Source organism: Amblyomma mixtum, chromosome 1, assembly GCF_055824585.1.
Source record: "Amblyomma mixtum isolate Tamu chromosome 1, ASM5582458v1, whole genome shotgun sequence".
NCBI classification, from domain to species: Eukaryota; Metazoa; Arthropoda; class Arachnida; order Ixodida; family Ixodidae; genus Amblyomma; species Amblyomma mixtum.
The window spans coordinates 308,629,963-308,657,902 of record NC_143012.1 but is presented as its reverse complement, the minus strand read 5'-3'; the positions used below and the strand labels follow the sequence as shown (position 1 = coordinate 308,657,902).

Below are 27,940 nucleotides of genomic sequence, written 5' to 3'. Positions count from 1 at the left end.
ATGCTTCACCCGTATAGGACCAATTCATCCTTGCACCTCAACACCACTGCCAAATACTCGCAGGCGCTACCAGAGTCCGAGGTGGTGTTGCTGCGTGTGGCGCAGCGCGACCGTCGCTACAACGGCGGCCAGCTGCTGTTCGGGCCCGACCGGTTCCTGTACGTGACCACGGGGGACGACGCCAGCAACGCGAGCCACCGCTTTGACCTGTGAGCAGAGCTGCCCTCCCTCCCCCTGCTTGGTCACGGGTGGGAGGCGGGAATCGGGCACGTAATCCGCCCCTTTGTGAACGATGCGGGAAAGGCCGGGCATTTAATTCGGGCAGGATGACCCTCCTCGATGGGTATTCTCTGTGGGCTCTACGGGAAAGGCCACCGACCTCGCTCTTGTTCACGTTTGGGGGTCAGCTGTTGTATGTGGAGAGGTCTTTATTTTTTCGGCTCAAGTCCGAGCCCGCCTAGCCCGTTCGATGGACAGTGCCTAGTGGCGGGAGTGGTGCAGGGTCATTGGGAGAAGGTCACGTGCGGAATGGCGAGCTGCTCGAGAGGATACGGTTGTCAATACCTACCGTTCAAGTCCCCATATTCATGGATAATGACATGTACTACTGGACTACATGCGGATATTGAATTTCTGATGTCATTATGATGTAATCGTGGTTAGTCATCAGAAATTGATCGCAAAGAACACATATGCTGCGTTTTGGCATCAGATCGACATCTTGTATTCGTAATTTGTATTCGCATTACCTTTTTGTACCTTTTGACGAATTTTGACATTAACCGTACTGACAACAAATTCTTGGTGTTTTTTTGCATGAACTTTCGCGATGAAGAAAAGAAGGTTAGTTTTTCTGATACGTGAGTACATCAGAGCCATATGTGTTTGTAATCACTGCTTCAGACATTTTTTTTATTTATCCTGCAGCAATTATGCACGTCAGCTAACAGAACTTTGCAGTTAAATCTCTTTATTTGTGCCTGCCGGATATTGCATATATGGCGCCAAAATTAAGTTACAAAGCTTTACTTACATATAGCTCCTTACTAACGCTTGTTAGGGGTTGTCTCATTGGGTATATATAAGCATGAGGCTGCGCCTTTCAACAAGTAAAAATCAGGTGAGTGCACCGGCGGTGGCATGCAGAGATAGTAGCCCTATTTCTCGATAAGAGGGTCGATAGGAGCTGTTTGTAGATAGATAGATAGATTCAACTATCTTGGGGCGCGAAAAAACGACCAGAAAACTCCCAACCATTTTTAATGCGGACGCCACTAATACCTCATCGTTGTAAGCAAGAGTTGTCGACAGAAATGTCACGCTTTTCAATTGGTCGAAACGATCGTGACGTCACAGTGCGCGAATTTCAAACGGGACCAATTGTACTTAGGTTAGTAACCATGCAACCAATTAAAGGGATCGTATAGTGATGCTCCAAGCAAGTGGGGATGAGTTTAGTTAATTCCTTAATCACCCATTTAGCCTAATAAACCTTTCTAATCTGACCAGATAAATAAATAAAATCAAGTAGGAAATTGGTCGAGTTCGAGAATCGAACCCCGGCCTCCGGAGTGCGAGACGAGCGTGTTAACCACTCCGCCATGCCAGCTTTTTTTTTCTTTATTTTCGAGATTGTCATGAAAACAATAAAAACACTTCAGCTACACTTGAGCTGATACGGGTGAAGTTAAAATTTCTTAAGTTTCACTAGATCGTCTAGTAGTGTTACCCACTGGGGTGGGTCACGCTGCGCCTGGTAACATTCCCGCAGATAAACAGCACTTTCAACAAAGTTCTCACGTGTACTACGAGTGTTTATATCCGCATGCCTTACTTGCATTCGCGTTTTCGACAAGCTGTGGAGGCCAAGGAGCATTAATAAGTCATAGGGTACCTCTTTGCGATCAACTGGTAGAAATCTGACACCATAAGGGTGCAGTGGTAGTTCTTTCTTGATGGTTCTCTGCAGGACATCCCAGGAAAGTATGGTGTCCCAGCAGTCTAGGAAAACATGTTCAATTGTCTCCGGCTGCTTACATAACAGGCAATTTGTTGTCCATGGGACAAAGATTCCTTTTTCATGGAGCCAGGTTTTAACGGGTAGTGTATTAGAGTGCAATTTGAAAAAGAATGTTTTCACTGTCGGCCGGACCGGCATCTTTTTCACCCGTTTTAAAATATCCTGCCCTGGGCCTCCACTGTAAGGTGCACGATACAAAGGTGGCGGCAGCGTAATATCAACCAGATCCTTATACAGCTTCTTTTTGGGAACGTTATACATGTATTCTAGTGAAAAACGCACTTCCAACAACCTGAAGGAAAGGACAACCTCACGCAAATATCCGTTTACAGCACCACACATGTTTTCACACGATGACACTATGATTCCGGGGAGCAGCCTTTGCAACCGCATTTGCATAACAGTTCTCAAAAATATGTCATTTTGATCACGAAGGAAAATAAAGCTCGACACCACTTGACGCAAAAACAAATGAACCAGTCCAACGCCACCGCTTTTGACTGAAATAAACAAGTTTGTTGGCCTGGTTTTCGTCCAATGTCGACGCCCAAAGAAAAAATTTAACTTGGTTAAACCTGGAGAATGCGAAGCATCATCGTGTCGCGTAATTTGGAGGCGCACAACCACAGCGACGGCGCGAGGTGGGCCCCCGTTTCTCCGCTGTCGTGACGTCATCGTGTCACGTGGTGTGACGTCATGTATCACGTGATTTGGAGGCGCACAACCACAGCGACGGCGCGAGGTGGGCCCCCGTTTCTCCACTGTCGTGACGTCATCGTGTCACGTGGTGTGACGTCATCGTGTCACGTGATTTGGAGGCGCACAACCACAGCGACGGCGCGAGGTGGGCCCCCGTTTCTCTACTGTCGTGACGTCATCGTGTCACGTGGTGTGATGTCATGTATCACGTGATTTGGAGGCGCATAACCACGGTGAAGGGCTGAAGTGGTAGCTAAGTAGTATGCTTCGCATAAAACTGCAAACACTCGATGGATTTTTTGAATAACTCCGCCATGCCAGCTCGATGGTTTGGAATGAACAAAGGCGCGTCTAGTGAATACGATGTCTTCGTTCACTCCCATCTTCCTCCCTTCCCGTTACGGCGAGGTTCAGGTGTCCACCTAGGTATGCGAGACAGATACATTTCCTTTCCTCAAAAACCAATTTGCCGACGAGCAAGGCGTAGAACCGAGTGGGTGATGGCGTTCTGTGGACTCCTTGGCAGCGTTGCAAGGCGCTGTCGCGTTTCACTCTTAGAGGCGAAGCTTAACACCTTAACAACACATCAGTGACACAAGCAGCAAAACCGTGCTTAAGGCTTTCGCCTCACCGCACTTTAGGTGAACAAAGTGCCCCCCTGAATTTTTTTTTTTTTGAATAACTCGATTTCCGCCCGAATTAGAGCTTGAGCAATATCGCCCGATTCCCCCCCCCCCCCCCCCTTCGAATCCTGGCAAAAATAAAAGCCGAAGAACGAAGGACACTATGTATAGAAAAAGGGGAGACAAGAAGATCGATCAAGCATAGCGGCACCCAAGCCGCGGCAACAACTTCTCGACAAGGGCCCTACAGCAATGGCATTCGCTATTTCTGATCTCCCTTATCAAAGTGTACGTATGAGATCGCGTCGTTGGCCAGCACGAATTTGCTGATTACTGGCCTCAACTCATCATCCCACACCTGCACCCCGTGTACAGGCTCAAAGTTTGTTGAATGAATTCTGCTGTGGTGGTGGTGAAAAACTTTAATCAAAGAGAGCTTGAGGGTTAAAAAAAAATAAATAACCCTGCTGCATGGTCGGTATCCTTAGTCCGGGACACCGCATGACGAGGCCCCGTCTCGCGCCCTCTTGACCAGAGCCCTTTGGGACTCCAGTGTGGAGCAGTTGAGGAGGGCAGTCTCCCATGCCTCTCGGGTGGGGGTGGGGGAGGGGGGAAGGTGAGGATTCTGAGTACATGCCCACACCATGTGAAAGATATCGCAGATCTCTCCACAGTGCGGGTAGCGCCCATCTGTGTTCGGATCGAAGTGTTTTGCTATTGCAGGACAGAGAAGGGTTCCTGTCTGCAGGCGCCGCAGAGTTCGCTCCTCCGCCTTACTCAGCCCCTTGGCAGGTGCCGGGTAGAGACGGTGGCTGTCGCAATAATAAATTAGGATTTCGCGGAACCGCAGAAGCGGTTTATGAGCTTCTGAGCCATGAGAGCTAGGATGAGGAGCCCGGTGTGTGAGCGCTCGGGCGGCCGCATCAGCGGACTCATTGCCTCGTAGACCCTGGTGGCCAGGAGCCCAGATCACTTTTGTGCGAGTTGGATCGGCGAGAGCGCGTCTTAGAATTTGCGAGGCCAGAGGTGATATTTCGCCTGCAAGATAATGTTCACAGGCCCGGCGAGAGTCTGTGATAACCGTTTTCGATTTTGGATCGGCGGCAGCGAGAGCTATTGCGACTTCCTCCGCTCGTGTTGAATTTGGGGCCCGAAAAGATAGCCCATCGACATTCATTCCCCGGTGGACTACGGCAGCCGTGAAGAATCCCGCGGGCGACGGCCCTGTGATGTCCACGTAATAGACGCCCTCTTTATAACCATATTGCCTCTCAAGCGTGCGAACCCGCGCTTGTCGTCTGCCTTCATGTGAAGCCATGTCCATGTTACGCGGGAGCGGAGCGACCAAGAGCATGTGGCGCCACAGCACCGGGATGTTCTCCGTCCCCTCTGGTATGCATGTGTGTTGGATGTGTAAGCGGTTTAGCAGGCGGCGCCCAGGCACCGTCTGCGATAGCCGCGTATATTGGTTCACGAGGTGGGCCTCCCGCAACTCCTGACAGGAGTTTACCACTCCCAACGCCTTCAGTTTGGCGTTGGAGGTAGCCACCGGAAGGTCCAGTGCTCGCTTTGTTGCCTTCCTGATGATGGCGTCAATGCGCTCGTCTTGTTGTTTGGTGGTGCGTAGGTACGGCACGGCGTAGAGGATCCGGCTGGTCACGAAGGCATAGGCGAGCCGTAGCGCGTCCCTGCCCCGCAGACCACCCCGCTTGTTGGAAACACGGCGGATCATGCGCTCTACCTGTTCACCTATGCTCTTTAGTTTCGCTATAGTAGAGTCCGGCCTAAGTTTGTTATTGATGAACAGACCCAGGATCCGGAGCTCCGCCACTTCTCTGATGGGACCGCCTGACAGAGATATGTGTAGAGACGTGTTGTCCTTGTGGTTTGTCCTGACGTGTAGAAGCTCTGATTTGGCGGGAGCACATTGGAGACCACAGTCGGCAGCATATGCTTCGACTATGGTGGCGGCCTGCTGAAGGCGGTCCTCTATCTCCCCAAGGCTCCCCTCGGTGGTCCAGATTGTAATGTCGTCTGCGTAGAGTGCGTGTTTTATGCCATCTACCTGAGCCAGTCGGCCGGGCAGGTGCATCATGGCGATGTTGAAAAGGAGCGGTGATAACACCGCCCCCTTTGGTGTACCTCGTGTACCCATAGAGTACGGGCCGTACTCCTCGTCCTCGATCCGGAGGAGTGCCTGACGCGCAGAGAGGAAGTCTCTGACATAGGCGAAGACCTTCGCCCCGCAGTTAGTGGCGTTCAAGTTAGAGAGTATGGTGATGAAACAATGCGGCTTGTAGTGTCAGTGCAAAGAAAACGGTAAGCCTTACTTAAACCGGTGTGGGTAGCGTTTGTTTCGTGTTCTCAGTTTCAGTAATACTTTAGTTTGAGCTAGTTGGTAGCAATTATGTTAGTTTCAGTGGGTTGCACTAAGTCCCTAGATGAGTTCCTAGGTAGATTTTTATTAAAAAAAATATTCAGGGGCTTTAGGTTGCATGGGGGCCTATGCGTTCATAGTGGTAGGCATGCTGGTAGGCATGCCACCGATGCCAGCGCCACTGCACATCCACGAAGACCGGGCGTGAAGCAAAAAATAAGCAAGAAGGTAAGCCTGCTGATCAATCATGGCTCTCCTATACTGCCAGAGAGCTCGAAACCCCTAATGACGGAGGCATCTTGATCGTTCTATTCAATTTTTCATGCCATTTTGTTGTGCTCATTTCTGCCATGAGGCGCTTACATAACGCTTTGAAAATACTCTCACCTCGTGCTGTGGGAAAGCTCTCAGTTTGGTGAGGTTACATGAGGGAGGAAAACAATTCTAGCCCATAGCATAGTCCTTCAATATTTTTTAGCATAGTCCTTCAAAGCATTGAAGGACTATGCTCATAGTGACGCCAGGAGAGAATGTGCGTGTGGTACTCCCTTTATACCCGTTCCGTCTCTATCTGCCTCTAAGTTTGAGCTCAGATGTTGTTTGAGGCAACGTAGCAAGCGTGCACGATCTATTTTTCAATCGGTATTGATTCTCGAGTGAGCTCTGAGCCGACTGCTTGGCACACCCTTTCAGATTTGCCGTCAGCGAACTGTTCCTTCAGCAGTCTTACGCGTGGTTGGCGTTTGGGAGTAAATAAGAAAACAGACGGTCTTCCAGCCGAGATGTTCGTGCGACGTCCTCAGAGGGTTACGACGAGTGCAAGCTAAAGTTTTGAGATTATCCGCGTGCATTATTTAGGCCGCGTCAGAGGTCGTTCCTGCCTCCCCTGATTGGGCTGCGTGAGTCTTGCTGGAATGCATGATAAATCAGGACAGGGATCGTTTGAAATAGCCTTCGAGTCATTCTTGATTTCAGATGTTGCTTCTGCAGGAGATGAGTTAGTGTTTCTGCAGATCGCGTTATTTTCAGTGGTAGCACTAATAAGCCGTCCAATCTCTAAAAATCCCGTTGTCCCTTCGTCTGAAGCGAACAAGACCTTCAGAAATAAAATAAATATACGCGACTGCGCCGCGTCTGGGTTTCGAACCCCCGGCGACGTGAAAACATCAGCTTCGCTGGCCACTGCATGAGAGCACTATGCTATGGCTGAATGGCAGTCCGGCATGCTGAAGTTCATGTCAGAGATATTCGTCAGCATTTTGGTAATTCTGTACGTGAAATCGTAGAGGTCTGTAAAACTCAGCCATGTTTGCCTGATTGGATAACAGCAATGGAGAAAATGACAAAATTGAATTATTTATAGTGGGATCATCATAAGCAGCAGCCTGACTACGTCCACTGCAGGACAGAGGCCTATCCCATGTCTATCCCATTAATCCTGTCCTGTGCCAGCTGCGGCCACCGTATCCCATCAAACTTCTTAATCTCATCCACCCACCTAACTTTCTGACTTCCCCTGCTACGTACGCTTGCCTTCTGCCCTGCCCAAGCTCATTTCTTCCTCTTGATTTAGACTAGGATGTCATATGGCAGCCTAGTCGAAATCAAGAAAGTAATGATCGGGGTAATGATCATTAGCTCGCGTTTGTTCCCTGACCTACTCTGCCCGCTTCTTGTCTCTTGTGTACGTTGCACCTATCATTTTTCTTTCCATAGCTCGCTGCATTGTGCTTAACTTAAGCTGAACCCTTTCCTTAGCATCCACGTTTCTGCCCGATAGGTGAGCACGGGTAAGATGCAGCTGTTGTATGTTTTTCTCTTGATGAGATTCACTGGTCACTGACCATGGTCAAACAAAAAATGACGTTTCGGGAGCGCTACGGCTCCCTTGTTCAGATTGTGAACAAGGGAGCCGTAGCGCTCCCGAAACGTCATTTTTTTGTTTGACCATGGTCAGTGACCAGTGAATCTCATCAAGCCATGATTCCTGACCAGACGGTATGCCATCGAACCATTGACTACATGTTTTTCTCTTGATGGATATTGGTAAACTGCCATTCATGATGTGAGAGAACCTGCCAAATGCGCTCCACTCGTCAATGGGCTTCCGCTTCATTAGTTTCCCCAGTTACCTCTTCAAGTCTAGGCTAATTCGAGACCTTATCATCATGTGGTCTCTAAAACGCGCCTTTCCGAGGACCTCCATATCCTGTACGATGCCACGGTGAGCGCATAGTCATCATCATCAGCCTGACTACGCCCGCTGCAGGACCCTAAGCACTGTATACGCCTCATCTCTCCTCCTGACCTCACTAAGCCCTATATGAAATCCCATTTAATGCCCGCCAGCTCTTAGAATAGCACTGCTAGGCTAGCCTCACTGGATGATGTTCCAGTGTTGCCAGGTTCAGTTTCCAATGGTGGCCTATCCGGAGCCAGATATTCTTAGCGCCCTCCGCTGCGTCACAGGTCTGACCGCCGTCTTGGTCAGTTGCTCCACAGTCGGTGGAGTCTGAGGGCTGACGGTTAATTGGTTGTGTACCCCTGCCCACAAAATATTTCGGAACATCAAAATCACGAAAAACATAAATTTCTTCGCTTCCTGTAGAGGCGCAGCCAGGCTCTGAGCGATGGATTATGCAATCCGCACAGGGAAGTGCAAACCACAGACTTCAGATCGTGACTGCATGCGCAGACTTCCCAACGATTAATCTATTTACTAATTTCCGCGTTCCGGAAACTTTTTTCGGCACCACATAGTGTGCCGAAGGGCTCAGACGTTCTGCATTTCTTTTTTTTCAATCCCGTTCTTGCTTGTAAATCTATGAAGGCTGTACCAGGTGTTTCGCCTAAGATGTTCTGCATTATTTTTTAAATGTGCTTTTTTCAATTAGAAGAGCGCTGTTTTCGGCATAGCATTTTCAGCGACGTAGTTCATCAGAATGCTAACTAGTACGCTGGTTAACTAATTTTGAATAACTTTTTAACTATTACTGTTAATCTACTTGTTTAACGAGAGGCTAATAGCCATATCAGTTTTTAGAATTTCATAAACGCAGTTGCACTCTGCACTGTGAACAAACATATCTTGGCTATTTCGATAAGCTATGTGAACTGGAGGAGGTGCCTTTGCTTACAAGCTTCTTGAAAGCGCATGCATTTTGGCGCGATGTAGCCAAAATATTACGAACGGTTCTCCACAATCTGATTGCTACGAATTTGATGTATTGTATGTCGAGTACTCTATCCGGGAAACATGGCGCCTGTTCCCTAACCTGCTGTGATTTTAGTGACAGTCTCGCTAGTGAATGCCTTGAATGTAATTGATGGTTAAACTAATTCATCAATAATTTGCAACGTCCTTGACATCGCTCTTCTTGTGGACTGATATTCTTTTCCTATCTTTCTGTGTTTATAGTTTACACATATTTAGCCACGAGGCGTTGTATATACGAGGCTACAAGCCTTCCGATTGCAATATATATGCCGTCTTTCTGATATCTAGTCGCCTGATCCTGATCTGGTTGGTCAGACTGTTTCTTTTTTCAGGCGTGTAAGCAACTAAGACCATCAAGAGCAAAACAGTCAGTTAACGTTAAGATGTTCTTGTGCCGCTTTGCTCCAATATCATTTCTTGCACTCCTTTTGTTGCTTTATGGCAGCAATGCGAATGTGTGTGTCTATATTTTTTTTAATGTCTTTTGAATCTCCCGCCGCAGCGACTCACTTCTCGGCAAGGTTCTCCGACTGGACGTGAGAGGACGCCAGCGATACGCCGTTCCCGCCGACAACCCCTTTGTCAGCCTTGGACATCCAGTGCTGCCTGAAGTGTTCGCCTACGGTTTCAGAAACCCGTGGAGGTGCACGGTCTACCCGTCCCAGCAGACTAACGGTACGCAGAGACGCTGTTTCTCATGAAAGCACAAACAGGTATATGAGACAACCATCGCTTCTATGCACGCGGAAAAGAAGGAAATAAAAACGAAAAGAAATGGAGCAAGTTAGCCCAAGAGGCAGTCCAAATTTAGAAAGGGAAATCAAGCCCACACTGTGTGGCGAGGTCAGCCAAGCCTGGTTACCGACACTGGCCTCGCGCTGGCCTTTCGGCGAAGTGAAGGATATGACCTTTACCTCACAGAACATCGATGTCCGATAACGCCTGGCGACCTTCGGCGGCCCACTTATTGTAATGGCCTTGCTGTAAGACGACTTGGCCGGCGCCCAGCTATCGTCTATGGCGAGGTCACACGTCACGATCTGTCGACCGTGAGACCGATCGTGGATTTATGGTTGAATCCTTAACTGTGGTTATAGACTCGAACCCGGATATATCGAATTTGGAGGGGATCGCTAAATCGTTCGATATATCAATAATTCGATGTATAAAAATGACAATAGAAACGCCTTTGTGTACACTAGAAGTAAGAATTCATTGCGGCTACGCTTGACGCTTTCTTTCAGCGATGTGCTGCCCACTGCTGTATTGCGAGCGCACAGTTCGCTAGGCGTTTCTACGCCTAATTTTCTTCGCGTCGAATCTGAGCGGAAGATGGTTTGGAGCCAGCCACTGCCTATCATGAGATGTTCGATTCTGTTACCGGTAAACTATAAATACAATAATCTCATTAAAACTAAGGTACTGCTGGTGTCAGCAACGACTTAAGCATTCCAGGGGCGGGCCGCAGCAAGGGCATAGTTAGGTTGGTTTCACCGCATCACAGCTATGTGGCGTGGAAAATGAGTACAAGAGGCCACAGGCCACCCTAAAATACTCACGTTCACCTCGTCACGTGACTTCACTGTGCTATTGCTGCCAGCAGCTGCCCAAGGCTGCGCAGTCGATCCGTACAATTCTGTATATCGAATGTTCCGCTGAATGCGAGTTCGATACACGCAAACGATAGTGCTATCCTTTCGCATGGTATTTTCAAGGGGATGTTCTGACTGTTCGATATAAAGAATAATTCGATATATCTGGGCTCGTCTGTGCGTGCACGTGCAGTCACTTAAGCAAGCAGATATTGCACGAGCACGTGGCTTGCCTCTTCTAGCTGCTGACGCAACTTGACTTTTACGTTGCACATGGTAGCCACAATGCTTCTCCTAGCTGAAATTGTCAATTTGCGGTTTTTGCAGCCTTCGTGTGTTGTGTCGGGCAGCTAAGGACCGTCGTATGCGTGCTCTCATTAATTGATGTGGAAGGGGTGAGGGGAGATTTTCTATTCAAAAACCTTACTGACACTTCTAGCACAATAAATCTCTACAGAAGCATTGCACATAGCATTGCATATAACACCGTACATGGGGCTCTCACTCCTCAAACTCACATGCAAGAGTTCGCCACAGATTTGCCCTTCACCAATGAGGAACCAGGTAGCCAGCAGCGGTGATCTGCAGAGGCGACAAAAGGGTTTATAACGTAATCTGCAAACCACCTGAGCCGTATCTGCACTGAGAGCGAAATGTTCTAGTCACAAAACGAATTCAACAGGCCCACTGTATATAAGCCCATATGTAAGGTTAGCAGGGCTCTGGTCCTTGATCTCGAGAAGAACTAGAACTGCTCGCGTGAAGAAGGGTGACTGAAACGCACGGCAGGAGCCGTCGAGCCCGGCTGGATCTGCCCAATGCATGCCGCCCCTGTGTTGGCCGTGCTGTGGGTCGCTCACCAGCTGTCGAGCGCGTAACAGCATTAAATTGTGTTCGCCTCCATTTGAAGCTCGTGGTTCGCTTACTCCGTCTCGCGCTCAGCCGCCGTTTAATCTCGAGACCTCACTCTGTGGGGAATATAGTCGGTTTCGTCCGCCAGTTCAGTTCGAAAAGGTGCCCCATATCATCATCTGCACTCAGCTCGCCGCTGACGGTGTTGCGACAGCTCCACCGACGTGGCCCAATTCAGCTCAATGTTGTGAGTACAATGTTCGTGCTGATGATGGCGCTTTAGTTTTAATAGCGCAAAGGCAGTTTATCCTAAAGAGCGGCTAACACGTTTGTTCGGAACGAGAACCCACCTCGTATTCAAGCATTTCGCCCAAGAGAACCCCAGCACCAGGTTAGGAAAAAACTTGCACCGACCAGGAACTGCTCCGTTTGTGCTCGGCGGCACTGGGAATCGAACCCCTCGCCTACCGATGCCGATGCTCAGACTACCATATATGCTGACTGCAAGGCCCACCACGCAGATGATAGAAAAATATATAAAAATTGTTTGCATTGTCTTCATTTCTTGCGGGATGACCCATGATGTTTACACAGACAGTGCCACTTGACCGCCTCTTGGTTACTGGGGGTTTAACGTGCCAAAGCAGACCAGCCTATGAGAGACACCGTTGTGAAGGGCTCCGGATATATTCGACCTCCTGGGGTTCTTTAACGTGCACCGACACCGCACAGTACACGGTCCTCTAGAATTTCGCCTCCATCGAAATTCGGCCGCTGCGGCCGGGATCGAACCCGCTGCTCTGGGGTCAGCAGCCGGGAGCCATAACCACGGAGCCAACGCGGGGCGACCTCCTTTTGGTGTGCGTGTTCATGGGTAAATATATTACAATATACAGGAATACAATAAGCCGAGGCGAACGTACAACACTTTTTAATCGTTGTCCGAGGTATTGCGAGTGCGAGTTTTCCACTGCGACACGCTGACTGACAGGTCACTGTTTCTCAGACTGACGCGGAAAGGAAGCTAACGAAATGTCGTGGTCTTCGTCGTAAGAATCTGTTCAAAATGACGTAAGTATTAATGAGGGACCCACTGAACGCGTATTTACTGATGGCTATGGGTGCGCTGTATACAGTGAACCGTGGTCGCAAAAAAAAAAAAAAACAGTTTTGTGGAGCTGCTGCAATATTATAAGTTGCGTCATCAAACTGTCGTTCTGTTTGGGCAGCCACCATTCTCTAGTAGATTTTCGTTGCTCCGTAGACCTAACTACGAAGAAGAACGGTTATATTGTACTGATTTTATGTATAATGTGATTTAATGTGTGAATGGGGTTCATTGTCGCGTACCCTTCCAAGAAACCATCTTGTACCCTCAGTTAGCTGAAGTCTATTGTTGCTCTGACTTTATTAGTGATTACCTTAGTAAATACCTTGTAAGTAATGGGTAGTAATCTAATCGGTATATATCTTTTTCAAGCAGCTACCCCATTTCTTACGGATCAGTGTTATGTTGACATTCTTCCATGCGTCATGCTGAGGTCGTGAGACGTTGCTTATACAAGGTAACAAATTTTTCTACAAACATTTTTCTACCGTCTTTCAACTCATATGTAGCGGTTCCCCGGAGCGACAAATTTCCTGAGACAAAATTACACTGGCTGTCATTTTCCCTGCAATGAAAGTAAATCCATTGTGTCTCATAACTTCGCACCTATCCGCGCCCTCCGTGAAGCCCGCAAATTCGCCCTTGGTCGGAGCTCTGAGAATACGCCTCTGTTGTCACGTGACTGGGACCCTCTGGAAGGTCTGTCGCTTGCCGGTCTCCCGTGCCTGCGATTTCGCATGACCGCCAGGGTGAAATGCAGTGATCTCCACACATCTGCGCTACGTGATGCGTGTACCTTTCTAGTATAAGAGACTCTGATACCATTACGTAGTCGCCATGACATGGCGTCTCGGTGGTTAAGACACTGGCCCAGTAGAGGGTGGCCATCAGCGCAGGTTGGTGGCCACGGCAGCGGAAGCCCAGGTTGGCCGAAGCTGATTCCCAGTTTGAGAACCACCCGTATCCCACAGGGGCGTGCGTAGCATGCCGGTGAGTGGCGACACCGTGGGTTACCCGAGCTAGTGCGCGTCTCATCCATGTTCGAAACAGGGTCCCGCAGGAGCACCTTTGTTGGCCCTTGGGTGTCGGTGTGTGGCGACACCGCGTATTCCGAGCACAACGCGCTTCCTACCTGAGCCCGGGGGGGGCCGGCCCACAGGAGCCCCGCTGTCAGTCAACAGCGGACGTCGGTGAGTGGCGCCACCGTGGGTTTCCCCGAGCCAACCCAGGGGTGCTTCGAGACTGCGATGGCATGGCAGCCGGAGACCCCGGTATAGCCGACATCCGTGGCGGCGTCTTGCCGCCAGGGCGTCGCCGCGGGTGCCAAAAAAATAGCGCCCTTCTGGACTCAGGTTGGGAATGCAACCCACAGGAGCAGCACAGCGTGGCACGCCACGGTGCTGTTCGGTGAGTAGCGCCACCGTGGGTACCGAGCTAGATCCGTTTCGATTCCGGATGCGACCGCACTTCGCAGGAGCACTTCGGTTAGCCACCGTTGGTGTCGGTGTCTTGGCGTCACCGCGAACTCCGAGCCAATAAATATATTTTTGGGCTATATGGAGTCATTACTTTATTTTTCGTGACGGCATAATCACAGCGTCATCCGTACAGCCAGACCCTCACATAGATCTCGTGAAACGTTATATTTTGACGACGATTGAAATGACGTCATCACATAGCCAATACACGTCGGCAGCCAGTCGCCATCTGACCTCTGTCCATGTTCTGTTCGCTCAAGCTTGAAGTCACTCACCGGCTTTCGAACAAATTCTGATTGAGCTCTTCTTGCAGCTACCTGTCCGATAGGTCATTCTTTCTCTTTGTTGCTGTCTCGACATAAAAGACATCAAAAGTGAGATCGAAGGAAGTCAAGTTTATTTCCACTAATAAATGCAGGACACCTGGGAAAATTCATCCGCTCAACTTGCGGAACTTTGTGTCCCAGTCCTAATCAGTTAGGCACTGTAAGAGGCGAGAACAACACAGGCAATATGTAGAAAGGTGAAGAAAAGACAGGTAGAGGTAAAAAGTTAAAGAAAACAAGCTTGGGGGAGAGGGGGAGGCGAAGTAAACATAAAATGCTAACAAGATCAAGCTATGAGGAAGCGATAATAATGTTCTAACAGAAGAGTATTGACTACGAGATTAAAGTCACTCGCCCTGAGCTCAGATCGAGTGACTTTAATCTCGTAGTCAGTACTCTTCTGTTAGAGCTAATCACATGAAGCTAAGATGCAACATCATAGAGACGTTGAGAACAACGCGGCGCAAAGATATTAAACAATTCACGTAACATTACGCGCCCGTAAAATTCATCAGCCGAGATACACTAGGAGAGGAATTGTTTTAAGCTGTTCTCTCAAGAGATGTTTGCAGACACATGGAAGACAATGACGCAACATTTAAAGACCTTTTGAGTAGTTCACCACGTGCGAGTGGAAAACTACTTTATTCTCACTCTCTTGATTTTGTAAAACTTGGCTTAACTTTCTCGCCCTATATCCAGGCGTTACCCACCCAGGCTAGCTCCATCAAGGCACCATAACGTTAAAATTCAATCGGCGTTGTTGGAGTTCTGTTTAAAGCAGTGGCCGTCAAACGTTCGACTGTGTTTACTGCATGCAGCGTAACTGCTCCCATCGAAAAAAATTGGCTGTCACCCTTGAGTTCACGGCTTTTTTTTCGAGATGATGTCTGTTATATTTCGGTCTTCTCAAGGATTTATTTCCGTGGAATGTCATCTTAATTCGTCAAGCTGCTTCCGAGGAACACTTTTTGATAAGTTACCATCTTTTGTTCCTCCTGGCAAGCCGTTTTCACTGCGGCACGATGTGTAATACAAAGAAGCCAACCCTCGAGACAAACATTTTTGTTCTCACTAAATGATGGGGCTAGTATCACTTTTCCGGGGACCGAATTCAAATTCAAAAAGCATTTATAGGTGTGAGGACTCTGTGAGATTGCAGGTCTTATTTTCAACAAACACCAAAGTACAAACAATAAACGAGGCGGCTTTTAACGGAAAGGAAACCAATTACAATATGAGCGAGAAGAAAGGAAAGGAACAAGAGAACAACGCAACAATACACGGGAAAAACACACGGGGGAACAGAACAAAGTGCTTATGATAAATGCAGGAAAAAGAGTCAAAGAGGAAAGTTCACACTACTTGTCTTATTCGAGCAACGAGCGGGGAGGACTGGCTGGGTGTCGGGCAGTCAAGGAGTCTCTTGGCGTTCCAACGTCGATGAAACGCTACCGCAGCGTCAGCGTTCGTGGGCTCCCGGCACGGTTCCCAGGTCTGGTATCCCGGAAAAAGGTCACGTAGGCGCCAGAGGCGGCCTGTGTGGAGCAGCTGACGGATGGACGGAGAAGAGTGGCGCCTGGGCCTGGTGGTTGAGGCTCTCGACGATGGATGTCCAGGTCTGGTGGCCCGGACGTCTGCGGCTAAGGCCCAAGCCCGGAACTCGGGGAGCCAGCAGAACTCGTCCACGTCCGTCGCCCACCGCGCTCTTCTCTTCTCTGCCACGTAATCCTCTTCGACCTGACCCGCGTTCCCCTCCGCACGCGCTCCTCGTGCTTTGTCTTCTCCTCACGAACGCCGCTGGGTGGCGCTATCTCCTTACAGAAGGCCCCCTCTTCGGAAGTTTTTTCCAAGGGAAAGAACTCGACTTCAGGAGAGCGACACCAGACGCGTTCGACGATCGCAACACAGAACACCGCACCACAGCGCGCACACTACACACCACACACAATACGACGGTCGTCAATGTTCGAAGCGTTCACAGACCTTCGCACACACAGCACAGAGAGCACATGGAAAGTCAACGTAAAGCGTCCATAGAGGGCGAAGAAACACGGAAAGCATAAAAAGTAGATAGCCGACACTCAAAAACAAACATGAACAAACAAAAACAATTCCAACAAGAACAGGTGTGGGCTACATTCTTCCGTATTCCATTGTTCACATCAAACCACTTCACCGTCGCGAGAACTTTTCCGGCTAGTACTTCCGTTTTCCTTTGTGAAACCGTTTTCTCCACACCGACCTCGGTTTCCACCATGATTTTACATGTTCCCGTCCTATGATGTTATTCACTCTGTTCTCCCTTGCCTTCGACACAGTCTGCTGACACATGTCACACGATCTGACATAACTCTTAATGTCAGCCTGTACACCGGGCCAGTAAAACTCAGTGAGCACCCTAGCTATTGTTTGCCGTATTCCATGATGGCCGGATAATGCACTCTTATGTGCCAACTTAAGAACTTGCGTGCGTAAGCCCTTCGGTACCACCGCTTGCTCAACGACTTGGCCGGGACACACTTGGTATGTCCGGAAGAGAACACCGTCATCAGTATCAAAGGAGTGGGCGGCCTGTCCCTTGCCACGAAATATTTGCCCCAACTTCCTGCGACACACCTCTAAGCTCGGGTCTTCTTCCTGTTTGAGGCGAAACTCCGGCCGTGACAAGTGGAGTGTGTTCAGAGTGGGGCTTTTGCTGCTCTCTGAAACCTTTGCTGTCACCATAAGGGAAGGAACATCGACCGCACCCGTCATGGCAAGGGAAACTGCCTGATCAGTGAGAACTGGCGGGTCAACCGGGAATGGAGGTTTAGCCCCGGGGACATTGCCTATTATAATGTCGTATAAGGGTGTAGACAAGCAGCGCGCGATGGCCTTACCCGAGAAGTATGGAGAAGAAATCACCACCTCCGCTTCCGGAACTTCTACACGGGTCCCATTGGCCAAGAATAATGTAGCCTTTTTCCCTGTTAGTGCCGCTGGCGGTACAAGAGACTCACGCACAACAATACCGGTGCTGCCCGTATCCCGTAATACCGAACCATGCTGGCCGAACACCTCACCGTGCGACACGGGCATAGCAGTTTCCACCGGGTTGGAAGGACAGACCATCTCCCCCAACTGGCCCTCTACGCGCGTTACCACTGCAGTGCTATCGGGATGTGAATATCGAGATGTCATGCAACAGGCGGACTCCTCACGGTCTCCTGGCCTCTTAGCTTTGCATGACTGGGCATCATGTCCTACCTCGCGGCACCAGGTGCAATACGATTGCTTTGGCTTCGTCCGACAATCCGCCGCCTTATGCCCAGTCTTCTCGCAGAGAAAACACCGCAGGCGAGATTGTGAACCTGAAACCTCGTCCTTGGCTTTATTCATCGTATGCTCCCCCTGTTCTTTGAAGAACAACAAGTTATTTTGCCGCTGTGCTTCGAGAAAATGATCGGCAGCCTCCGCCAGCTTAGAAACTGTCTTGCCCTCCCGCTCACGTAAGAAAAGGGCTAAACGAGAATGACAGTTGTTCAGAAATTGTTCGCTCACGACCATCTCGCGAACCACCTCAAAAGTGCGGCCTGCTCCCCGCATCTCGACCCAACGGTCAAAGAAGCTAAACAACCTGGCAGCATATTGCGAGGCCGTTTCTCCATCCTGGGGCTTGCTCTGGCGAAACTTCTCTCGGTAACCTTCCGCGGTGAACCTAAACCTCTGAAGCAAGGCAAGCTTCGCTTTGTCATAATCCACGGAATCCTCAGGCGAGAGCCGACCGAAGACCCTAAGTGCTTCGCCACCAAGGCACAAGCTCAACGCCGTTGCCCACTTTTCTTTTGGCCAACCCTGCCCCGTGGCCACATGCTCAAATCTCTTTAAGTAGGCATCGAGGTCATCCCGCGCTTCATTGAACTGTGGTATGAGGCTGTGCGGGTTAATGGAGCTGGTCGATGAGACGCTACGCTCTCCACGGTCACTAGGAGGATTTGCGCCACCCTCCTTGAGCATTATTTGTAGCTGCAAGTTCTGCGCCTCTAACTCCAAACGTTCCTTCGCAGCTTCACGCCCCGTCTCCAAATTCCGTGCCTCTAACTCCAAATTCCGTGCCTCTAATTCCAATTTCTGCTTCGCAGCTTCACGCTCCGCCTCTAAATTCCGTGCCTCTAATTCCAATTTCTGCTTAGCAGCTTCACGCTCCGCCTCTAAATTCCGTGCCTCTAATTCCAATTTCTGCTTAGCAGCTTCACGCTCCGCGGCTCTCTCTTCCCGTGCCTTACGAAGCTCGTCCTCCACCCACGCTCGTAACTCCGCGCCGCACAAGCCCATGCGCTCGCCCAAAGCAACCAAATCTGAAGCGCTCATATTGTTCCTAAATTAACACAACAGGCGAATAGATAAAAACCGACCTTGTCCTGTCGTGGACGCCAAATTTGTGAGGACTCTGTGAGATTGCAGGTCTTATTTTCAACAAACACCAAAGTACAAACAATAAACGAGGCGGCTTTTAACGGAAAGGAAACCAATTACAATATGAGCGAGAAGAAAGGAAAGGAACAAGAGAACAACGCAACAATACACGGGAAAAACACACGGGGGAACAGAACAAAGTGCTTATGATAAATGCAGGAAAAAGAGTCAAAGAGGAAAGTTCACACTACTTGTCTTATTCGAGCAACGAGCGGGGAGGACTGGCTGGGTGTCGGGCAGTCAAGGAGTCTCTTGGCGTTCCAACGTCGATGAAACGCTACCGCAGCGTCAGCGTTCGTGGGCTCCCGGCACGGTTCCCAGGTCTGGTATCCCGGAAAAAGGTCACGTAGGCGCCAGAGGCGGCCTGTGTGGAGCAGCTGACGGATGGACGGAGAAGAGTGGCGCCTGGGCCTGGTGGTTGAGGCTCTCGACGATGGATGTCCAGGTCTGGTGGCCCGGACGTCTGCGGCTAAGGCCCAAGCCCGGAACTCGGGGAGCCAGCAGAACTCGTCCACGTCCGTCGCCCACCGCGCTCTTCTCTTCTCTGCCACGTAATCCTCTTCGACCTGACCCGCGTTCCCCTCCGCACGCGCTCCTCGTGCTTTGTCTTCTCCTCACGAACGCCGCTGGGTGGCGCTATCTCCTTACAATAGGTAAGAGGATTCGGTGATCAGGCGATATGTGCTATTTAATCGCGACACCAAACTCTTCAAAGCGAAAGGGCACCCACCTAAGTGAATTCGTCCCTTTGTTAGCTCGCGCCATCCCTTGGCCTAACAAAAAATAAATAAATAAAAATTCTGAGACTTTTAACGTTTCCCCTTCGTGGAAGCGACCAAGTGATGAAGATGGTTGCGCCTCGCATCGCGCAGAGGAGGTGGCTATTGCACTGGCCATCTCCCAACCTGCTTCTCAACACATCATCACCGACTCCCGCGGAGCGCGTCAAAGCTACGAAGCCGGTCGCATAGCACTCCTACTAGCATATATCTTGCGTTGGTGCATTCGCAATACGGAACCCACCCCTAAAAGCATCATCTGGACTCCAGGCCATCAGGGTCTTCGAGCGAATGAAGCCGCACACGCGGCTGCCCGAGCTCTCATCTCCCGGACACCTCATACCGACTCTGATACCTCGGATGCGGGGCAACCGTTATTCCGCTTTTGTGAAATCCTGAAACACCATCAGCATGAACATAAACGCTACCCATCTCCGGCAAAAGGGCTTGGGAAAGCAGACGAGCGTATGCTCCTCCGACATTTTACGAATACTCTTGTATGCCCGGCTATAATGAAACATTTCGACCTTATGGTCAATGGTCTGTGCTCGCACTGTGTGGAGGTGCCTTACACCTACCACATGGTGTGGTGCTAGCAGAACAAATCCCTTTCCCCAAACCCCCACACTACGCGAGAGGACTGGGAGGCGGCCCTGCTCAGCTGCTCGAACCTTCAGGCCCAGCGGGTCTTGGTCCGGAGGGCACGGACGGTGGCTTTTACCAATGGGATCCCGGAATTGGGGTTCCACCTAGCATGTAAGGAGCTTTCCCACGAGGGGAAACCCCCGAACACCTCTCTGTGTATAATTGAATGAATGCTTTTCACCACCACCACCACCGCACAGGGTTTCTCGAGACCGTCCACTTCAGGCTCGGGCTAACTTCACGGCATCCTCGTCTGGCTTCTGCTGAATGAGGCAGTGTTTTCTCTGCAAATATTGGTGGTAAATGAGGCATTTTTCTTAGGCAGACCAGAGACACCCTCCAGTGGAGTCCACTTGTCCCAGAGGAGTTATGGACTTGCAAGGCGATAGGTACACGCACATCATTCCGTGGTACGCCTTGATCATTCTGCATGGAATGCAGTAGAGTGTTCATTTAGCCAGTAGGTATACCTACCTCCAGGCTTAGCTTTTCTTAACGGAGTTCCTATAGGGATCTACGTATATATAAATGTTATGAAGGGCCGCCGCGGTGGCTCAGTGGTTATGGCGCTTGGCTACTGAACCAAAACACGCGGGTTCAATCCCGGCCGCGCCGGACGTATTTCGATGGAGGCGGAGTGTTAGAGACCCGTGTGTTAAAGAACATCAGATGGTCGAAAATATCCGGAGCCCTCCACTACGGTGTCCCTCATAGCCTGAGTCGCTTTGGTATGTTAAACCCCACGAAAACCACAACAAATACATAAAATATTCTATGAAGGTGTATGCTTCGAAAGTGGACTGAGAAATACTGAAAAATATAACATCCATGTACTAACAAAGTGTGTGTGCATATATATATATATATATATATATATATATATATATATATATATATATATATATATATATATATATATATATATTGTAATGACGAAGAAGTGCCCGCGAGGCAGCGGGACTGCTCTCGGCGAGCGCGTGCTTCGGGTTGGTGCTACTGGAACCGCCGAATGTCAGTGAACGCCGTTCTGCGCTTTGATATATATATATATATATATATATATATATATATTAAAACCGATTTCTTGGCAGCTGATTGATCAACATAAGATAAAGTCACCAGAAATTGAAAAACATACACTCGAAAAAGGCTGGTCCTCCAGCCGAAACGTCGTGAATTAAATCCTGGTATGTTTTTCAATTTCTGGTGACTATATATATAGACGTGCGTGCGTGCGTGCGTGCGTGCGTGCGTGCGTGCGTGCGTGCGTGCGTGCGTGCGTGCGTGCGTGCGTGCGTGCGTGCGCGCGTCTGTTGTGTCGATACACGGAAGTCGGTTGTGTTGGCCTTCTAAAGGTAAAAGTTGTTGGTTTTGTCCCAACAACGAATGGCAAACGCCCACGCTGGGGAAAGGTGAAGAAGGCCGGCAAGCAGTTCATCGTCGACGTTACGGCCGGGCCGTAAGTGAGTGAGTGAAGCCGTGCCCCGTTCTGCCATCCTCTCCGCCGCGCAGACCGTACGAGGCTGCTGTGCGGCGACACGGGTGTCGAACCCCACCGGCCCGAGGAAGAGGTCTACCTGGTGGAGGCCGGCAAGCGCTACGGCTGGGAGGACGTCAACCGGGCGCCCTGCCTCGGAGCCTGCATTAACAGCGTCCGCGGTAGGAGCACATACTGCGTCGAAGGCAGGAGACCACCTTGGGGGATTCCCCTAAAACATTTGACCAACAGCTATTTAGGCTACGAGACCGCGCAGACTTGAGCGCCATCATAACAGGGAGAAAAGACAGCGGTAGAAGATGAGTCACAAAAGAACGAGACACGCTTTTACAGCTTCTCAACAACAGCGGAATGATGCAGAAGCGCTAATACCAGTCAGCTGAAATTTGCTTTCATCTGTCAGTTGACATGGGAGAGCTAGAGGGATCACTCTTGTCATGCTAGCTCCGCTTTTACATGTACGCTTTAAACAGGAAGAAGTAAACAGGGAGTAAGCTGTACTATATAGGCGTATTGGTATTTAGAGTGTAACGCCTTCTATACAGGGTAACTGAAGATTTTGATGAGAGGTGGCTTTAGGGCCATCCTGAATAGGCGCCCTTGAAAGAGTTTTAGTGCAGAATTCATTCCAGGCCTGCTGATCTCTTCTGTTTGTTTTCTGCAGTTTCTGAGCTGAAGTTTTTTGCAAAATGTTCGCTCTTTGTGGTCTCACCAGAGATGGAAAGAACGCATCTATAGGAAGCAGCTATTAGTATTCCCGTAACGTTCAGTCTGATCAATACCTCATTACGGATTCGTAAGTCGCTAATTGCACCTGAATTACTTTAACGTCCTATTTAAGAGAAGGTGGTAAATAACGAGATAACTGTATATACACTTTCTTTTTCTGTCTTCTTCTTCAGGTCGACAGTCCATCACGGGCACCCTTGAAATATTTTTCTCTACCTTTCGTGTTTTTCTTTTTACCAGCGCTATCCCCGGACCAAAGAAAGTCGCTTAGTTTAACTATTACCTTGCGTTAACAGACACGGTTTGTATAGCGTGCCAGAACTTGCTTACAATAACTGGAACCCCTTTATATTCGAAATAAACGCAGTGCTTTGAAAACTGCAATCGAAATGGATTCAGTGCCTTCAAAGTTACAATCGAAATGAATTAAGTGTTTTCGAAATTTAAGTTCGTTAACTGTTGTATCGGGACTAATAAAGCCTCAGCGGTCTCGTCCTTCTTAAATCGTACAATCACTGCGCAGCATGCTTGTTAGGGCAGTGTATGAAGATTTGCTTGTTGCGAAACCAGTATCACCACAACCGGTTCCATTGAGAACACGTCCTATAACTGTCTGAGAAAACTTTCCATGTTATTTATTTTTTTCAGTATACTGCAAGCCAGAGTTGGCCCAAGCAGGAGGGGCATACAACTAAAAAAAAAAAATTATATAAGAGCATCAGCTACAACACCGCGAGTCAGTAAACAAGACACAAATCCAGAGTCAACAAACAAGATACTAGGAGCCATACAATAAGTTCTTTAGCTCCTTCTCAAAATTCCTAGACTTACATAGACCCGAAGGAAGACCATTCCACTCCGCGACAGTATTCGGAAAAAAAACTGTTCTTAAACCCACTAGTTCGTGCGAAAATTGGTGCTAATGACTGCTCATGTACATGACGTGTTCTCCTAGTGCTCGCCAGCTTCACACAATCAGGAAGATCTGCCTTCAGATTTCCAGACATGTAATTATGAAGCAGTACTAGACGGGTAACTTTTCTTCTTATTGCCAAGAACTGTAAATTACTCTTTCGAATTAATGCAGTTGGATATTCTATCCTTCTATATTTCCCATAAATAAAATGAACTGCTTTTCGCTGAACACGCTCCAGTTGAGCAATGTCTTTCTTGCTATGCGGGTTCCACACTGCTGCCGCATATTCAAGTCGGGACCTAACACAAGCCTTGTATGCAGTGATTCTGGTACTGACGGGAGAGTTTCTGAGTTTTCTTTTAATAAACCATAATTTCTTTACGGCTGATGAGCAGATGTCAGCTATATGAGTGGACCAAGTAAGTTGGTTCGTGAGGGTTACTCCGAGGTACTTATAGCTTTCTACTTCTAAAATGGGATGGTTGTGAAGTATATAACTGTGAAATCTGGGCGCTTTTTTTCTTGTGATTCTTAATAATACGGTTTTGTTTGGGTTAATATCCATGCCCCAGCGCTCACACCAGTCTACAATTGCTAGTACAGTTTTCTGAAGTGACAAGTGGTCAGAATCACTTACTACCTCTTTAAAAATTATACAATCATCGGCAAATAGCCTCACCTCTACATCTTTTTCAACAATATCCACTAGGTCATTCACATATATTAAAAATAACAGGGGTCCCAAGACACTGCCTTGAGGAACCCCTGAAATCACATGCAGCGTGTCTGAACCAGAGTCCTGTATTGCTACAAATTGCTGCCTATCTGTAAGGTAGGGATGCACCCACTGAATTATAAAACAGGGAAGTCCAATCGATTCAAGTTTAAACAATAATTTTCCATGAGGCACCTTGTCAAATGCTTTACTGTATTATTTCCTTCTCCAACATTATTTCCATGTATTATTTCCTTCTCCAACACCTAAGGAAAGAAAAAGCATCCGTGTTTTACAAGCACAAGCAGTCTGTGTGGTTGAACCTTTGTTTTCAGAACACGCATGCTTCCGCACTTACGGACAAAAACAGAGACGTACACACACGTGTTTTCTCTGAATCGTGGCGTTGTGTTGTCCATATATCAAGATAATACAGAGATGATGCAAAAAGAGCAAAATGGAGGACATACAAAAATCAGCGCTCCTAACATTGTCACGCGATGAAACACTTTTCTGTTTACCCAGAACAGCGTTATGGGTCAGCCTGATTTCCGCTCATGCAAGCAATTAACTCTCCACCCCATCGCAATCGCCTCTCTACATCCAAACAGATCCATTGTTTTCATTGCTGGGGCTGCGTATCTTACGAAAGATATGAGAAACTGTGCCAGCCGGAGCTTCCCAGAAATGGGCTCGAACCGAGGTCGATAAACCTAACATCGTCCCCCCCCACCATCCTGATGCGCATCGCAGCGTCACCGTCGCCGTCATGTCGCGATCACTCGGGCCAAAACAATTCCCCTCCTTCACTAACAAATTTATCGATACGGGGTACTTTATCTGTCCCACTTCTTTCGCTGTTGTTTTATGCCGAAGCGACAGTTTGTCGCCGTACCCGCGCTTCCGAGAAATCGAACACTTAACCGTATTTTCCATCGAACGCGTGACGCCACAGTGCTCGCCGCACCTGTATCGCGTCAGTGTTTTCGAGCTTCGCACGTGCTCGGGCTCTTTCCATCCACTCCGGACACCCAACTCCAGAAGCAAAGCAAAACAAAGCGATACAAAAAGAAACAAGAAAAAGGCGAATCAAACTTTCCAGACATGCGCGACTATCTGCCCTCGGAATAAATAAATGCCTGCCCTCTCCCGTTCCCGACTCTACACTGCAGCGAGCAGGGCGTCTTGTTTTGACTGGGCGCAGTCCTGCGACGCATTGCACGCGCGCGCGCGTGCCCGGCTGACGCCAATCTCGTTATCGTCCATGCAGGATCGAGAGCCGAGCACCACTCGAGCTGGGAGGATCAGGGGATGCGACCGAGGAGGCTGTAGCGACTGAAAAGGGGGGGAGGGGGGGAGTGTGGAGGGCGGTGTGTTTTCAGAACAGACAAGTGGTGTGCGGCGTCCAAGAGTGGCCCACTTTTTATGAGAGGCCAGAAGCGGAAGGTTACCGCAGAGGCGCGTGCTTGATCGGCGTCCCTTTATCACCGCACGCTCCTCGTCCCCCTCATTCTCTTCCCCCCAGATGGCTCCGGACTGGTGGTCGCCGCTGTCGACAGCGCCCCCGTGTTCCGCTACACCAAGAGCGGCGGCCAGGCCATCGTCGGGGGCATCGTGTACGGGGGCAGGGCGCTGCCCGGACTGCGGGAGAAGTTCCTCTACGCAGACTTCGTGCACGGGTGAGGAGGAGGAGTGTTCAGGGGCGCCGAAACTGGACTGCGGGTCTGACTCAAACACAAGCTGAGAACGCACGGCTACACAGCCAACTCGACGTCAGGCTTCAGCAGCTGAGAACGGCGGGATTGGGATTTCTAGAAGGATGCTGGAAACCCTTTGGGCAACGAGGAGGTAGCGGAGTGGAAAAACAAATATCCAAACACAAGAGCAGCGCATAGGTCGTTTCAGAAAAAAAAAATGAGGTGGGGTAGATGAACGGGGTGGGGTAGATGAGGTGGGGTAAATGAAATCTCCATGACGTAGTTCTTCCTTCTCACCATTCCGCTTTCGTTTAAGCGCAGTGATGGACACGCGAGACCACACCGAGCGCAGCGATCTTTATCGCTCACGTGTCAACTTCAAAGCTAGCGGCCGAAGTCCCGTGGAAGCGCGAAGTATCCAGAACGTCCACAACCGTGACTGTGAGACCGACGCCAAAAACAATATCTAAGCGCGTTAATGGTTCTTCGCTCAACTAAACCGGGGCTCAAAAACCCGTAGAAGACATTACGGGCAAGACGTCTGTCCACATCCCGTAGACCTGTCTTCTTTGTTTATTTCAGTAGAAATAAAAAAAAGCTAAATCAGCAGCAACAAAATACAACCCATAGTCTCTGGCATACGTGCTTTTGACAGGGGGCAGACGCAAACATAGCCATCACACAGCGTGCCCATTCAAAGAATTCCGCTGATTTCTAAAATCCATGCCAGGAGCATCAGCGTTCGCGTTAGGATGAATCGGAGTCGCATCAAGAAAGTGTACAGACTTTGTCAGCAAAGTGTAAATTCCGAGGGACTTCCGTCAGAACTGTGCCGTACGTCTCGTTATGGATCACCAGCGACCCAAATCTCTGGACGATGAGACGAATGAATGAAAGCCTTTATAATCGGCTAAATAAGATCGTTACAAGAGTTCGACTGGTGTCCCGGACATGAGATGAATTCTTGTTCTCGGCCCTCCGAAAGTTAGGGCTTCCCCGGATGCTGCAAGGGCCCCAATAGACGACTCAGGCGCAAACCCGGACCTTCGGCACTTTATTTTTTCCAGAGGTTGCGCGCTCTGCGGGAGCGGTTTACGTCACTGCCTGCTGCTCTGTAAGCAAGTAGTTTCAAGGTTTCAAGCGCTCGTGTTGTGTCTTCACTCCTACTTTGTCCGCGTTTTTGGCGCTAAACTTCATCATGAATAAGATTCAACTCGCCCAACTTTCCACCTTACTAGTTTCAAGGTGGTAACATTGGAAACTTCAGCGGAGGAAAAAAAGCGCCATCAGATAATTCCCAGGCGGCGTTACCCGCCATTCATGGAAGGTGGCAGGTGATGTAGGGAAGAACTCGGGAAGAAGCGGGAAGAGCAACTTGGGCCTCACAAGCCCCACCAATCGCATCCCACTAAGGCATCAAAAGCTTGGAATGCTGATGCATTGCCAACACATGTTGTAGTTTGGTGTCGCTGTGAATTTTTTTCCAACCGTCAACATTCTTTAGTGCCTGACTGTGGTTCAAGCAGACCACAGGATGAAAAAGCAAAAAAAGTGTCCTTATGTTTTTTATTTTTCTGCTAAGTGTCCATTTTCGAGCCGTCGCTGTCCACGCAGTTCTCTACACACCCTGCACGAAGCTGCTGGCCAGAGCGCGTGGGTCTCCGAAGACATCTGCCTCGAAGCATGTGACGGTCAGCCGAACAGCCTGGACTCCTTCTACGTGCTCGCAATAGGAACCGACGCTAACGGTAGGGGGCACACATATGGGGTCGCTATATATACGTTTTATTATTTTTTCTTACATATATAAGCACGCATACTGTTAGGCCGTATACGTCTTTCGTCATTCCTCGCGATCTGATACGAAAAAACTCTGAAGGTCGGGCTCGCTCTGGGCTTTGCTTCGCCTCATCGCAGATGAGCCGCTGATACTGACCACCACGGACCTGAGAAACGACGCCCCGAAAGGCGCCGTCTACCGACTGACGGGCGCCGACTGTGGGAAGAAGCAGCAGGAGCCTTCTTCTCAAGGTCGGGGGAATTCCCTCCTTCAGACTAGCGTCTGTCTTGTCGGCTTCCCTGAGATATGCATCGACTTGCGTGCGAAGTTGCGCGTCTTGACACAGAAAACGATGAGAACAAGTTGGTAGAGCGGGACGGTTCCCTGACTCACTCACTGCGTCCTTCGAAGTAATCTCGGAGCAAGGACGA

At 49.3% G+C, this 27,940-nt stretch overlaps 1 protein-coding gene across 1 annotated transcript; it reads left to right on the top strand.

Moving 5' to 3' along the window:
- Positions 1-27,888, top strand: LOC149372368 (HHIP-like protein 1). The gene is made up of 6 exons (XM_089582042.1): positions 1-209; positions 9,439-9,611; positions 21,687-21,833; positions 25,558-25,711; positions 27,344-27,477; positions 27,647-27,888. Exons 1-6 carry the CDS (start codon positions 1-3, stop codon positions 27,877-27,879), a joined length of 1,050 nt encoding a protein of 349 aa, XP_089438168.1. The 3' UTR covers positions 27,880-27,888.
- Positions 27,889-27,940: the final 52 nt, after the last annotated feature.

What these genes read in the sequence shown, in the direction of transcription:
- LOC149372368 (XM_089582042.1), top strand. Translation starts at nt 1, where the DNA reads ATGCTTCACCCGTATAGGACCAATTCATCCTTGCACCTCAACACCACT. An exon ending in CCCGTCCCAGCAGACTAACG is followed by an intron (nt 9,612 to 21,686) that starts GTACGCAGAGAC and finishes TCCGCCGCGCAG; the next exon opens with ACCGTACGAGGCTGCTGTGC. An exon ending in AATAGGAACCGACGCTAACG is followed by an intron (nt 27,478 to 27,646) that starts GTAGGGGGCACA and finishes GCCTCATCGCAG; the next exon opens with ATGAGCCGCTGATACTGACC.